The following is a 16,219-nucleotide window of genomic DNA, read 5'->3' as shown; positions in this document are numbered from 1 at the left end:
TACGAAACGTAAATATTTTGAATGTCGTTTATCTCACATGCTATTTTGTCATATATGTCTTCTAGACCCGTATGATAAATGTTTAGTTATAAAAATGTGCCGTTTGATTATAATACCGAATAATAAATGACTCGAACATGACATTTTCCAACGTTCTCAAAACCCGCCCTGATAGCCAGCGCTTTCTCAGTAAGTGTTGACTTCCAGCAGTTAATTATTAATCTGCTGATTCAAGATATTCATAGCAAGAGCGTAAATTCCAGCCACTTGAAGGTAAATCGCTAAGAAAATTACCATGGAACTGAAATGAGCAGACATCTGACAATTTTAATAAATTTTCTTCTCGAATAAATTATGAAGAAAAAAAAAATTTTCACTTTTAAAAATAAAAAAAAAGTATAAGGTAAAAGCCCCAATAGATGATCACGTACCAGTATATGATCACTCCATGTATTTGTATATCTATATTCATAAATACTGGTACGTGATCATCTATTGGGGCTTTTACCTTAATTGTAATTTTTTCAAAATATTTTTTTAGTTGAAATTTGTTTAAACAAAAGCTAAAATTACCAGATGTCTAATCTCAGCCATAAAATTTCATCAAGTTCAAAGTAAAATCAATAGATGTCTCTATCTTGATTTTCGATGCTGCAAGTTGACATGAGAATGTTCAAAATTTTTTCAGCAGATGACATCACTGTCATCTTTCTCGGACTCTTGATGCACTCTTACGCCGTAGCTAAAAAACACCAAAGAGGGTGTTATGTATTAGAGGATTGAGGATTAAAACCAAACATAACCGAATTGCATATTTTTTCCGACACCCTCAATTAGAAGGTGTGAAGTGTTTAACTGTGCTTCATAAAAATAATTATACAGTGCAAGTGATAATAAAAGCATCATGTGGACAAAAACTTTTTATTTTGGCATAACAAAGTCAATGAAATATAATTATTAATACTGTTATACTCAATTTAAATGTACAGTACTTCAACAACCCATTGTTTCGACGCGCCTATAAATCAGAAATGGCGAATATTCTATGTATCATAATATTTATGATATTTTTAGGAGTTAAATCTTCTCAGGGTATAGCAGAATAATTAATTTTATTTAATTACTCATTATATTTTATATTTATATGTATATATAATTAAAATTTCTCTAAAGATATTAATATGTCAATAGGTGACATACAACATGCACCATTATTAGATGATAAACAAAACGGTTTAGACAGTGAAGAACCAACAGAATTTCCAAATCAAGAAAAATACGTCCATGGAGTACAAAGAAAATTGACATGCTATTCGTGTGAAGCAGATGAATGTATAATACCTGGATTATGTTATGATGCAGCTGTAGTAAGTTTTATTACTTATTTTTTAAGTATGTATTATAAAGTACATAACATTTGTAGAAGTTAATTTCTTTTTCTATTCTAATATTTTTAAGTCGGTCTTACAATAAAAATTTAAGTAAAAATTAACTGTGATAAATTTATTAAAATAAAATTTCATTAATAATAGTTGATTTAATTATAATTATCTTTCCTTTAACATTATTACTGTAAATATTTTGATGACATTTTAAAGAAATTAATTACTGCAACAAAAAATATTTTCTGAATTTTCACAGAATAATTTTTAATAATTGAATATTCCTAAATTGTTTTTTATAATGAATTATTATCTTTGAAATTTTATTATTTAATAAATAAATTTAAAAAAAATAAATTTTATTTTAAAATTTATTTATTTAATTAAAACAGTGTTGGAAGTCTACGGTCAGGGAAGTTGACGGTACAGAAAGGGTAAAAAGAGCATGTACTTCAATGCCTGATCAAGTATTATTGACTTGTAATAAAAAGCCTCCCAATAGTAAATCAGAAGCTGTATACAACGTAGAATGCTGCTTTTCAGATTTGTGTAATAAAGGACCGTTTCCAGTTTTAGAACCTTTAAGCGGTAAGTAAAACTTGTTATTTTCTATTTTATTCATTATAACTTAAAAATGATTAGTGATAATAATAATTTTCCAGACAATGGAGAAAAATATGCAACTAAATTAGCTCTTTCAATTATGGGTTCAATAATAGTAGTTTCTATAATTATTGGTGGAATTATATTCTTTACATTATTGAGTAAAACGCGAAGAAAACGATCTTTAGTTCTAAAAAGGAATAAATTATTAGTTGATCCTGAATTAGAACCTTCGATGTTACATTTTCCTTCTTCATCACTGACATCTTCAACCAATTATCATCCACATGAACTACGAGCTACTGCAGCGGGAGACAGTACATTAAAAGTATGTATTTTTGTACACATGAGCACTTGATTAATAATATTTAATGAATTTTTTTTTTTCCAGGAATACTTAGATGGTAGAAGCTTAACGAGTGGCTCAGGTTCGGGATTACCATTGCTTGTGCAACGTACTCTAGCAAAACAAGTGGCATTGGTTGAATGTCTCGGTAATGGAGGATCAAGTGGATTCGGTGGAGAAGTTTGGAGAGGAGTTTGGCATGGTGAAAGCGTTGCGGTAAAAATTTATTTTTCACGCGATGAAGCAGCTTGGGCACGTGAAACTGAAGTGTATTCACACCTTTTGCCATCACGCCATGACAATATTCTTGGCTATGTAGGAAGTGATATGACAAGTAGAGCTAGCTGCACACAGTTATGGCTCGTAACTCATTATCATCCTCTTGGATCACTTTATGATTATTTAAATCGTTCACCTCATCCATTGACACACCACCAAACACTTAATATTTGCCTGGGAATGGTAAATGGCCTATTATACCTACACACAGAAATACACGGTACAAAAGGCAAGCCTTCAATAGCGCATCGTAATCTTAAATCGAAAAATATTCTTGTTAAAACAAATGGCAGTTGTGTAATTGCTGATTTCGCTCTTACAACAACACAAGAACGGCTGAGTACCGATAGAATTGATTTACGACAAGGGACTAAGCGCTATATGAGTCCTGAAATATTATCGCAAACGTGAGTGTATATTAATATAAACTATTCTTCCCTAGATTTTTAATAAATTTCAATACTAAATTTTTAAAATTTTTGTTTATCAAGGTTGAACGTTGAATGTTTAGAGAGTTTTAGACGTGCTGATATATACAGTCTTGGTCTGATAATGTGGGAAGTCTGTAGGCGATGTATTAGTAATGGTGTTGCTCTTGACTATGCTGCTCCATACTCGGAGTGGCTTGCAAGTAACACACAAGAGCCATCAATTGAAGAGATGCGTAAATTAGTTTCTTATGATCAGCGTAGACCGCCTTTACCGAATCGTTGGCATTCGGATCCGGTATGTATTAGTATTTCATTTTCAGTAAAAATTTTAAAATATTCAAAGTGAAATAAATTATTTAAAGTCCTTAAATATAAAATGAAATTACTATTTATAAACAATAATTTTTTTTTTTGTTGTAAACAGACTTTATCCGGTATCGGAAAACTCATGAGAGAATGTTGGCACGGCAAACCAGCAGCACGATTACCAATTCTTCGAGTTAAAAAGACATTGATAAAACTAGCAGCCAATGATTCTCGTGTTCACTTAACAATTGACTGACCAGAGATTATAGTAATAATTTCATACATATATTTATTTTTATTATTATTATTAATATTTCACTGATATCTCATTCTAATCAAATATTCAAATATTTTCATAATAAATCGTAACTCCCTCCAGTGTTTTATATTACACTTGAAAGAGTATGTTGATTGTTTTAAATATTTGTTAATTTTTAATCATTTATCAACATCATCAGCATAATTAAGGTAGTAGTTTGCTAACTTATGTTTTTTTTTACGTCTTTCGGGATATTTTTTTTTCTTCTAAAATGGGGAAAATATAATTCAATCGTTTTATTTTTGTTCAATATATTATTATTGATATCTAAAAGTATACAAAAAAATATTTTTGTATTTAATTTTACAATTTCTTATAATTATTATTATTGGTATTATAATTGTTGTTGTTATTGTTATTGTTCTTATTATTTATCAAAGTAGACGCCTTAAAAAAATAATCGGTAGCCGGTCCCGGTGATTTTGACTTTTGAGGACATTTGAATCAATAATGTCGAATAGATTGAGCTACAGATTTGTTATTATCGTCGAAACTAGAATTATGAAATTTTGTCTGAAAATAACAGTCGATGCATGTCGCAAAAAAACAGTGATTTTATTTTCAGACACATCGTGTTATAAAATGAAAAGTTAGGGGTGAAAAAAAAGATCCTAGTCTAAAAAAAAAAGTTATTTCGAAAAAAACGCGTCGAAAATTTGAAGGTATTCAGGATGCAACCACGGAGTGCTCTCGAACTTTCGTTATAACTTTGTTAATATTTTGAATTTCGGTCTAAAATTTTTACCGAAAACTCGAAATATTTTTACTTATGTAAAAAAAAAAAAATCGATTGTTCTAACCCACGTTACCAGACTACTACCTTAGATTAAGGTAAAATTTAACTTTTCATGTCATTTTTTTATTTTAATACAAGTGTACTGTAATGAAATCCCAGATATAAGTAAATTATATAGAAATTTTTCCGAAATTTTTTGTAAAATATTACAAATTTTTATATGAATTAATAATAACATAATATGTACAGTGAACTTTTAGAATAGGTATTAATAAAACTACTTATTAATTTTTATTATTCGAGTTATTTTGAGTATTTTTAATTGTTAAAATATCATTTTTTTTTGGTAATAAATAAAATGACTATTATCTCATTTCCACCTCGTTATATTCAACACTTATGAAATATGTTAATGCGTTTAAAAATGTCAAATTTATAGAATTTTACGATACAAATAACTATCGATATATATAAAAAAACTTCTTATCTCCTAAAAATTACATTGAATGAAAACTCGATTTTAATCACATAGAATTTTCTTATTTAACCAAAATAATGTATACTAATCGCGTAACAAACAATTTATTTACATCAAGTTTTAGAACTCAGTCCATTCGTAAGTCAGTAAAATTTAATTTTAGTTTTGAAATCATTTAAAATATAAACTTATAAATTCAGGTACTCAGACATTAATTCTATCAAGAAACTTTATAAAAGGTTTAAAAATTATTTATTAATTAAATTAATACTTAGAAACAATAAAATTATATTGGAGAAATTATGTATTTTCTTCGGTTGTTTTTGACAATGATAATAATTTTTCTAAAAGTGTACTATAATTAGATGGATCAGTACCGCGACACATCGTAATGAAGTCTTCAAATGTATATTGATCGCTAGCAGGGCATCGAAGATAAATTAAAAATGCATACCTCCATACTAATGGCTCACCTTTCTCAGATTTTAATAACATGAGGAATAATTTTAGAACTGATGGCCACTCTTCATTTAGTAAAGCATTTCTAATTTCTATTGGTATAAAAGTTCTAACAAATGCCGACCCTACATTAACTCTTGTAAGAGGAGCAGTTAAACTTGTTATGCAGTTAGCAACTATCTTATACTCTAGATCAGTCTCAAGAGTTCCTTTCCGTTTTAATAGTTTTTGGTTACGGCGTCGACGAATAAATTCCAAGGCTTTTTCCTAATAAAATTTATTAATGTTAAAATTTTTATGAAGATTTATATTAATAACATCACTTTTAATAAATAAAATATATCTAATGATACTGAAATCAGCCGACAATTGAAAAAAAAAAAAAATCAGTACTAAAAAATATTTTTAAAAAATTTCATCATTTATATTGCACGACTCATGATGCGAAGCATCAGAGAGTGCTTTACGATCGAAAAATTTTTTTCGCCTCATTTTAGCAACTATTTTTAGAATTATAGCCTTGTTAGTTCACGGAATCAAGATATTTTGCATACTATTGTCGAGATAATTTAATGGAGATTAATTCCATACTTTCTAAAAATTGATTTACTGCAATAGAAACGGAAAAAAACATCAAAATAGGTCAAAAAATTTTCCAGTCCGTCATGTATGAAACCCCGGAAACACTGTAACTTGTAAAAAAATCAATTATTTGAGTTAAATTTGTTTTTTTTTTAATTTTAATCGACGATTGTAGGTCACTGAATGCGAATGGTTAATTAAGGGGTTAGGGGTAGTCAGAATTTTCAAAAAATCAATTATTTTTTTTTTGCATTTTCGTTATGTGTAATATCTTAAAAATATTCTCTGAAAATTTCAAGTCGATCCGATAATTAGTTTTTGAGTTATTCGACAAATAACAAAGAGAGCTCGGATACTTCAAAGCGCTCGGAAGCAGATAGCTAGCGGCAGCTTCAAGAAACCCCCTTTTAGGGTTCTATTGTCATCCTATTCTGGAATTATAAAAGCAGATCCTTACAAAAATACAACCATAAATAAAAAGGAATGTATAGGCCATGTTCAGAAGCGGATGGGGACTCGACTGCGTACTCTGAAAACTAAACAAAAAGGTCTTGGTGGTAGAGGTAGGCTTACAGGAAAAGTAATAGACAAATTAACTGTGTACTATGGTTTATCAATACGTCGTCATTGCGATTCTATTGAAGATATGAAATCTGCTATTATGGCAACTTTTTACCACTACGGTTCGACTGATGAAAATCCGAATCATGATATGTGTCCTAAAGGCGAAGATTCTTGGTGCTCTTACCAGCGCGCTGAAGCAAGTGGAGAGCTTGATACTTATACTCAAGATTATTCTCCCTTACCTCCTGATGTTTTAAAAGCTATTAAACCGATTTACGACGATCTCAGTAATGATAATTTACTTTCAAGATGTGTAGGTGGATTCAATCAGAATAATAATGAGAGCTTCAACCAACTAGTGTAGAAAATATGCCCAAAAACCGTGAATACTAGTCCTACTATCGTACAAATTGCTGCATACATAGCTACTTGTATATTTAATGAAGGTACAAATTCATTTATAATGATTATGGATACCCTAGGACTTAATTGTGGGTCTAATTCCCATCGATATGCTGAAAAATTGGATGCTGCACGTGTGAAAGTGGCAGATCAGCGCGCCAACAACAACACTCGGGAAGGCAGAATGCTTCGTAGGCAACAGCAAATTGATGTTTTGGAAGCTTCCACAATGGCTGAAGAACTATTATATGGCCCAGGAATAGATGACTCGATGTAAGTAATTTAATAATTCGTATTTCTGTACGTGAATCTAGTGTGAAACTTTAAACGCGTTTTTCTCAAAACTATGTTTTTTGAACTGGTAACAACTGTAACTCGAAAACCGCTCAGTAGATTTTAATAAAATTTATACAGCTTTTAGAATACATAATAAACTCGGGCCTGATCGAAGGATTTTTTTTTTTTTTCAAAAATTTCGATTTTTTAAGACCAATTAACTGTTCAGGTCCAGGATTATCTATTTATAAAACTAATTTTTTCCATCCGATTGATTTTAGATGAATCTCTAAGGACTTATGATTGTCACCGCAAGGACCTTTTTTCGGAACTGGGTCAACACAGACAGCTATAACTTTGGAAATTAAATTTTTTTTTTTTGAAATTTTCGTGACTTCAAATCAAAACATTGTATAATAATGCCATATTACTACTTTTGTAAAATAACATGATTTAATAGCAAAAAAAAATACTGAAAATTCTCATTCTCTCGTGCCTCTGACTACCCCTAACCCTTTTTCAGTGTCGTTTAATTACAATTAATAAAAAACGAAAACTACAAGACTGTATATCTATATATATCCATGTAAAATTAACATGGATGGTGATATATCTATATCTATAGATATTATGTACATTTTATTCCACCAGGGGCGCTTGTGCAGTACCTTCCTACTACAGGTGTTTTTTAGGCAATTAATTTTGAACGACTTTTTTTTTTTTTTATATTTCATAATTAAGTGAGCATTATGAGTCGTGCACTTTTGGATTTTCCAAACTTTTTTTAATTTCTACATTCTGAAAATTTTTCAAATCATTTTTTAATAAATAACTTTTTACTGAGAAATTAACAAAAAAAATTCTACATGTAAAAATTAAAAAAAAAACTACAAGTGCAATTTTTTATAAATATTATATCAGTACTAATTTATTTTTATAATAAAACTAAAAAATCGTCAGATGTTTGCTAATTCTAGTATCATAAAAAATTTTCTCTAAATGTTTGATAATTTCAATATAATTAAATTCATCATAATAATATAAAATATACTAACCACACTCCTTTTGCTAGCTACTCTAGGTATAACGTCAGAAACAGCATTTTGTTGATCCTCTGCAGTTGATGGATTATTTTTGCTAACTACTTGAGATGTAGCGTCAGACATATCATTTAAATCCTCTGCAGTTGATAAATGATTATCAGAATTGTCAGACATTTTTGTGATATCACTTCAATTTATTTTTTCTTTTATAACAATTCGTATTTATTACTTGTTTATTATCTCTTATATTGAAGAGAAATGTTCTAACCTCTTTCTCTATTATTGTTTGTATTTTTTGTATTTGTGTGTTATTATTTTACTACATGAATGATTGATCTCAACGCTCCCTGTGATTTATATCAAGAACTTAAGTAATAACTGGAGATGAATAATTTTATAAAATCACTAGCTGACCCGGCAAACGTTGTTTTGCCATGTGAATAATTTCTAGAGAATTTCTAGTGTAGAAAAAAAATTACTAACTTATTGGAAGTGTATAAGGATGTGGAATATGAGTGAAAAAGGCCTGGAGCGCTGTGAACGATGAGGGAATGTTGTTTAAAAATAACAAAACACCAAACATTAATTGTTTTAAGTTATTAAAAGTAATAATTATTTATATAATTAATTAATTACATAATATTAATCTCTTAATGCTGCAGCGTGAACAATATTTTTTGTTAGCCCGTCTTCAGCTAATACAAACAAACTTGATGGTTTACCCACTCGAGAGCATGCAACGTATAATTGTCCGTGTGAAAAACATGGTGTGCTGAAATCTAAGCCACAAACAGACATTGTTTGGCCTTGGGATTTATTAATAGTCATTGCAAATGCCAATCTAATCGGAAATTTAATACGCTTAAATTGAATTGGCACACCTGTGGGTATAATAGGTATTCGTGGTATCAATATATTTTCACCTCGAAACTTGCCATTTAAAATGGTGCCTTCGATAATGTTTTTCATTAATTTTTTAATGACTAATCGCGTACCGTTGCATCCCTGTTGAAAATCTCCAATAAGATCCCATCAAAAGCGACAAAAGCCACTTAGAAACCAATAAAATTTATGGGTTTCTAATTGGCTTTTGTCGCTTTTGATGGGATTCTATTAGAAATTTTAAACAGTGATAGCCGTGGCGGGTTCAAATTACGAAGCAAAATAATTGGAGATCCAACCTTCAATTGTAAGTTATGTGGTGGCATGCCTGGCAAATCTAGTGAGTTCAAAAATTCTGTTGGAAAATTTACGGCTTCCCGGGAAAATGATCAGATCTGATCAGACATGAACAGGCATGAGTCTTCAAGGTCTGATCAGGTATGAAAAATGACCGGAATGCGATCAGACCTGGCAAGGCATGTTCAATTCTGATCAAGATCTGTTCATGTCTGACCTCGATCAGGTCCATAAAAAAAAATCGGTGCCGATGGGGATTCGGGTAACCGTATACCTCGCGCTCTTCAGACTGACACTTTTACCTCTTGACCAAATGATTCTCACCATCTTAACTTGAGAGTATCTTTCGAGCTGCTTCAAGACATTCAAATTTTATACATGATTTATCACTTATAGTTAACGAGGTTCTATACCTAGGCCTTGGTAATTCATTAATAATTAATCATATATTACACAGTGAATTTATTCGGAACGGCTATGTATTTTTTTTCGCTCCATTAACATATGAGTTCTACACTGAGAGGAATCTTTATTCAAATAGTAATAAAACAGGTTTATTTGGACTTGAAAAAATTTAGTTAATATTAATAAAGGTATATTTCCTATAAATAAAATTATATTAGTATTTACAAAAATTTCATAAGTATTTAATAAGAATTTTCTTACAATACTAATATATGTGTTCAATAAAAATAACCACGAACGACAGCTTTCGTTTGCTGTCATTAATGCAGACTCTAGTAAGTCATTAAAAGAAATAATCTCAAAAAAAAAATTAATGTTCATCAATTGACACTGCAATATATTCAAATATATTTTCACAGTAAAGTCTTTTAATAAATAGGCCATTAAGATTTTTTAACAAGACATCCTAATCCTAACCTATTTGTTTACTTCATGACGAAGATCACATGTAAGAGATTTTAAATAATAAAAATAAATAAATATTCGATTGAATTTATGTGAAATCATAGTCTTTATTTTTAACAAATGCGTCCCTACATTGTCTGGTTTTCTGCTTCTGTTTTCATTTTATTAAATAATGTCTAACTCTTATCGATTCATTTGTGAAATTTTTTAAATTTAAGTGCATGTAAAAATTAACATCCACTCGGATAACTTTTAACAGTTGTAGACTTTGTATTTCAAAAATATAGTTCCGACAAGAATTCAATTTTTACTTAATTATTTATTCACTAATTACTGATCAATACTTGTTAGTTAGTTGATTAATGAATTTTCTTTATATTACATGTAGATAACATATTCATTACATACTACTAAGAAACATTTATTAGTATTTAATAAAATTTTTTATTATTAGTATTTAATGAAATTTAATTAATATTTAATAAATTTTATATTTGGGATTAGCCAAATAAACGTTTTATTAAATAGTGAATAAAATTTCATTACTATTAAATAAAATTGTCTCTCAGTGTTGGCTGGAGGAAGTATCCAGGACATGGACAGAAAGTCTGGTGATCAGTGTCTGAAAGCAGTATTTAATGGCTTCCAGACGATGAACAGACATATGGAAGCAGGCATGAACAGGTATACTTCGATCAAATTCCTGAACAGTAATTTAACGCTTCAGACATGAACAGGCACATGAGGCAGGCATGAACAGAAGGACTCTGGATTCAGGTCTGGAGCGTATTTAATCAGCTTCAGACAGCAATTTGAACAGGCATGAACAGATGTCTGATCAGGGAAATATAATTTCAGGCCTGAGTCATACATGAACAGGCCTGCTCAGGTCCTACAATTTCAGGCCTGATCAGATATGAAGACAGGTCTGCCAGCAGGCCTAATTTCAGGCCTGATCAGATGGGCTAGAACAGGTCTGATCAGTCCTGATCATTTTTCCCGGGATGTGGCTGAAACTGGCCGCCAGAATTTTCAGCGGATATAGAGAACATGACTGACGTTGACCAAAACCCCTTAATTTTAAAAAATCAAAAATAGATACAGACGTGCCAAATTCAGTATATTATCGTGAATTTCGGGTTGTATTAAATAAAACAGTTAAAATGTCTAAAAAAAAAAAAATATTCCAAAGACATTACGAGTTTGTTAAAGAGAGAAATAATACTTGGTTGATGTTTAATTGCAAAAGTTAATACAACTGTACAATTTAGGGATTTTTTTTAAACTCACATTAATTTCATGAAATTTTGGAATGTCAAAAAAAAAAAATTGATCGATTATCGACCAACTTAAAATGGAGTCAGGAAACAATCTAATATAGGTCCAGAGAATTAATTGAAATAGAACTTCGAGTCGTTCCGAAGAACTAATTGGAAAAAAATTTCGGGCATATAATTTTGGGGCTTATTTTGATTTAACATCAATTTTAAAGATAGTATGTATCTAAAAAAAATTACTTTATTAATTGTCAATGACAATTGGACTCTCGAGCAAAAACTAAAGAGGCCCGAGGAATTAATCGGAATAGAAATTATAGGCGTAAAATTTTGGGACTGATTTGTGCTTGACATGAGTTATTGGGATCGTTCACATCTTACAAAAATTATTTCATCAATTGTCAACGATATAGGGAGCCATAAGGACTGATTTGTGCTTGACATGAGTTATTGGGATCGTTCACATCTTACAAAAATTATTTCATCAATTGTCAACGATATAGGGAGCCATAAAAAAATATCTAAGATTGGGCCTTTAGAATTAATTGCGAGGGCAATTCCGGGCGTATAATTTTGGGCCTTTTTCTGACTCGACATCAATTTTAAAGATAGTATGTATCCAAAAAAAATTAATTTATTGATTGTCAATGAAAATAGGACACTCAAGCGAAGACTAGAGGCCCTAAGGAATTAATCGAAATAGAAATTGGAGGCGTAAAATTTTGGGACTGATTTGTGTTTGACATGAGTTATTGGGGTCGTTTACATCTTACAAAAATTATTTCATCAATTGTCAATAATATAGGGAGCCATAAAAAAATATCTAAGATTGGGCCTTTAGAATTAATTGCAAGGGCAATTCCGGGCGTATAATTTTGGGCCTTTTTTCGACTTGACATTAATTTTAAAGATAGTATGTATCTAAAAAATTTATTTTACTAATTGTCAATGACAATTGGACTCTCGAGCGAAAACTAAAGAGGCCCGAGGAATTAATCGGAATAGAAATTATAGGCGTAAAATTTTGGGACTGATTCTTGTTTGACATGAGTTATTGAGGTCATTTACATCTTACAAAAATTATTTCATCAATTGTCAACGATATAGGGAGCCATAAAAAAATATCTAAGATTGGGCCTTTAGAATTAATTGCGAGGGCAATTCCGGGCGTATAATTTTGGGCCTTTTTTCGACTTGACATCAATTTTAGAGATAGTATGTATCCAAAAAAAATTAATATATTTATTGTCAATGAAAATAGGACACTCCAGCGAAGACTAAAGAGGCCCTAAGGAATTAATCGAAATAGAAATTGGAGGCGTAAAATTTTGGGACTGATTTGTGTTTGACATGAGTTATTGGGGTCGTTTACATCTTACAAAAATTATTTCATCAATTGTCAACGATATAGGGAGCCATAAAAAAATATCTAAGATTGGGCCTTTAGAATTAATTGCGAGGGCGATTCCGGGCGTATAATTTTGGGCTTTTTTCCGACTCGACATCAATTTTAAAGATAGTATGTATCCAAAAAAAATTAATTTATTGATTGTCAATGAAAATAGGACACTCGAGCGAAAACTAAAGAGGCCCTAAGGAATTAATCGAAATAGAAATTCTAGGCGTAGAATTTTGGAACTGATTCTTGTTTGACATGAGTTATTGGGGTCATTTACATCTTACAAAAATTGTTTCATCAATTGTCAACGATATAGGGAGTCATAAAAAAATATCTAAGATTGGGCCTTTAGAATTAATTGCGAGGGAAATTCCGGGCGTATAATTTTGAGACTTTTTCCGACTTGACATTAATTTTGAACATAGTATGTATCTAAAAAAAATTATTTTATTAATTGTCAATGAAAATAGGACACTCGAGCGAAGACTAAAGAGGCCCTAAGGAATTAATCGAAATGGAAATTCTAGGCGTAAAATTTTGGGACTGATTCATGTTTGACATGAGTTATTGGGGTCATTTACATCTTACAAAAATTGTTTCATCAATTGTCAACGATATAGAAAGCCATAAAAAAATATCTAAGATTGGGCCTTTAGAATTAATTGCGAGGGAAATTCCGGGCGTATAATTTTGAGACTTTTTTCGACTTGACATCAATTTTAGAGATAGTATGTATCCAAAAAAAATTAATATATTTATTGTCAATGAAAATAGGACACTCCAGCGAAGACTAAAGAGGCCCTAAGGAATTAATCGAAATAGAAATTGGAGGCGTAAAATTTTGGGACTGATTTGTGTTTGACATGAGTTATTGGGGTCGTTTACATCTTACAAAAATTATTTCATCAATTGTCAACGATATAGGGAGCCATAAAAAAATATCTAAGATTGGGCCTTTAGAATTAATTGCGAGGGCGATTCCGGGCGTATAATTTTGGGCCTTTTTTCGACTTGACATCAATTTTAGAGATAGTATGTATCCAAAAAAAATTAATTTATTGATTGTCAATGAAAATAGGACACTCGAGCGAAAACTAAAGAGGCCCTAAGGAATTAATCGAAATAGAAATTCTAGGCGTAGAATTTTGGAACTGATTCTTGTTTGACATGAGTTATTGGGGTCATTTACATCTTACAAAAATTGTTTCATCAATTGTCAACGATATAGGGAGTCATAAAAAAATATCTAAGATTGGGCCTTTAGAATTAATTGCGAGGGAAATTCCGGGCGTATAATTTTGAGACTTTTTCCGACTTGACATTAATTTTGAACATAGTATGTATCTAAAAAAAATTATTTTATTAATTGTCAATGAAAATAGGACACTCGAGCGAAGACTAAAGAGGCCCTAAGGAATTAATCGAAATGGAAATTCTAGGCGTAAAATTTTGGGACTGATTCATGTTTGACATGAGTTATTGGGGTCATTTACATCTTACAAAAATTGTTTCATCAATTGTCAACGATATAGGGAGCCATAAAAAAATATCTAAGATTGGGCCTTTAGAATTAATTGCGAGGGCAATTCCGGGCGTATAATTTTGGGCCTTTTTTCGACTTGACATCAATTTTAGAGATAGTATGTATCCAAAAAAAATTAATATATTTATTGTCAATGAAAATAGGACACTCCAGCGAAGACTAAAGAGGCCCTAAGGAATTAATCGAAATAGAAATTGGAGGCGTAAAATTTTGGGACTGATTTGTGTTTGACATGAGTTATTGGGGTCGTTTACATCTTACAAAAATTATTTCATCAATTGTCAACGATATAGGGAGCCATAAAAAAATATCTAAGATTGGGCCTTTAGAATTAATTGCGAGGGCGATTCCGGGCGTATAATTTTGGGCTTTTTTCCGACTCGACATCAATTTTAAAGATAGTATGTATCCAAAAAAAATTAATTTATTGATTGTCAATGAAAATAGGACACTCGAGCGAAAACTAAAGAGGCCCTAAGGAATTAATCGAAATAGAAATTCTAGGCGTAGAATTTTGGAACTGATTCTTGTTTGACATGAGTTATTGGGGTCATTTACATCTTACAAAAATTGTTTCATCAATTGTCAACGATATAGGGAGTCATAAAAAAATATCTAAGATTGGGCCTTTAGAATTAATTGCGAGGGAAATTCCGGGCGTATAATTTTGAGACTTTTTCCGACTTGACATTAATTTTGAACATAGTATGTATCTAAAAAAAATTATTTTATTAATTGTCAATGAAAATAGGACACTCGAGCGAAGACTAAAGAGGCCCTAAGGAATTAATCGAAATGGAAATTCTAGGCGTAAAATTTTGGGACTGATTCATGTTTGACATGAGTTATTGGGGTCATTTACATCTTACAAAAATTGTTTCATCAATTGTCAACGATATAGAAAGCCATAAAAAAATATCTAAGATTGGGCCTTTAGAATTAATTGCGAGGACAATTCCGGGCGTATAATTTTGGGCCTTTTTTCGACTTGACATCAATTTTAGAGATAGTATGTATCCAAAAAAAATTAATATATTAATTGTCAATGAAAATAGGACACTCCAGCGAAGACTAAAGAGGCCCTAAGGAATTGATCGAAATAGAAATTCTAGGCGTAAAATTTTGGGACTGATTCTTGTTTGACATGAGTTATTGGGGTCGTTTACATCTTACAAAAATTATTTCATCAATTGTCAACGATATAGGGAGCCATAAAAAAATATCTAAGATTGGGCCTTTAGAATTAATTGCGAGGGCAATTCCGGGCGTATAATTTTGGGCCTTTTTTCGACTTGACATCAATTTTAGAGATAGTATGTATCCAAAAAAAATGTATATATTAATTGTCAATAAAAATAGGACACTTCAGCGAAGACTAAAGAGGCCCTAAGGAATTAATCAAAATAGAAATTGGAGGCGTAAAATTTTGGGACTGATTTGTGTTTGACATGAGTTATTGGGGTCGTTTACATCTTACAAAAATTATTTCATCAATTGTCAACGATATAGGGAGCCATAAAAAAATATCTAAGATTGGGCCTTTAGAATTAATTGCGAGGGCAATTCCGGGCGTATAATTTTGAGACTTTTTCCGACTTGACATTAATTTTGAACATAGTATGTATCTAAAAAAAATTATTTTATTAATTGTCAATGAAAATAGGACACTCCAGCGAAGACTAAAGAGGCCCTAAGGAGATTAATCGAAATAGAAATTCTAGCCGTAAAATTTTTGGAACTGATTC

At 30.7% G+C, this 16,219-nt stretch overlaps 2 protein-coding genes across 3 annotated transcripts; one reads left to right on the top strand and one right to left on the bottom strand.

Moving 5' to 3' along the window:
* The first annotated feature begins 726 nt into the window (after positions 1–726).
* On the top strand, positions 727–3,834 carry LOC123267018 (activin receptor type-1). Of its 2 annotated transcripts, none has more exons than XM_044731497.1 (7): positions 727–1,092; positions 1,174–1,367; positions 1,775–1,970; positions 2,045–2,313; positions 2,377–3,017; positions 3,102–3,336; positions 3,466–3,834. In XM_044731497.1, exons 1-7 carry the CDS (start codon positions 1,032–1,034, stop codon positions 3,601–3,603), a joined length of 1,734 nt encoding a protein of 577 aa, XP_044587432.1. In that variant the 5' UTR covers positions 727–1,031; the 3' UTR covers positions 3,604–3,834. The 2 variants fall into 2 exon arrangements, with proteins under 2 accessions (XP_044587432.1, XP_044587433.1); XM_044731498.1 differs by having other exon boundaries at positions 728–1,092; positions 1,192–1,367; positions 3,466–3,832.
* Positions 3,835–4,920: 1,086 nt separating this feature from the next.
* On the bottom strand, positions 4,921–8,582 carry LOC123267021. The gene is made up of 2 exons (XM_044731502.1): positions 8,219–8,582; positions 4,921–5,606 (listed from the first exon to the last, which is right to left on the bottom strand). Exons 1-2 carry the CDS (start codon positions 8,378–8,380, stop codon positions 5,181–5,183), a joined length of 588 nt encoding a protein of 195 aa, XP_044587437.1. The 5' UTR covers positions 8,381–8,582; the 3' UTR covers positions 4,921–5,180.
* Between the last annotated feature and the right edge of the window lie 7,637 nt (positions 8,583–16,219).

This window comes from Cotesia glomerata, linkage group LG6, assembly GCF_020080835.1.
Source record: "Cotesia glomerata isolate CgM1 linkage group LG6, MPM_Cglom_v2.3, whole genome shotgun sequence".
NCBI classification, from domain to species: Eukaryota; Metazoa; Arthropoda; class Insecta; order Hymenoptera; family Braconidae; genus Cotesia; species Cotesia glomerata.
Note: the sequence above shows the minus strand (reverse complement) of the source record. Positions and strands in the feature narration are given on the sequence as shown.

What these genes read in the sequence shown, in the direction of transcription:
- LOC123267018 (XM_044731497.1), top strand. Translation starts at nt 1,032, where the DNA reads ATGGCGAATATTCTATGTATCATAATATTTATGATATTTTTAGGAGTT. An exon ending in AGTTTTAGAACCTTTAAGCG is followed by an intron (nt 1,971 to 2,044) that starts GTAAGTAAAACT and finishes ATAATTTTCCAG; the next exon opens with ACAATGGAGAAAAATATGCA. An exon ending in CGGGAGACAGTACATTAAAA is followed by an intron (nt 2,314 to 2,376) that starts GTATGTATTTTT and finishes TTTTTTTTCCAG; the next exon opens with GAATACTTAGATGGTAGAAG.
- LOC123267021 (XM_044731502.1), bottom strand. Translation starts at nt 8,380, where the DNA reads ATGTCTGACAATTCTGATAATCATTTATCAACTGCAGAGGATTTAAAT. An exon ending in TAGCTAGCAAAAGGAGTGTG is followed by an intron (nt 5,607 to 8,218) that starts GTTAGTATATTT and finishes AAATTTTATTAG; the next exon opens with GAAAAAGCCTTGGAATTTAT.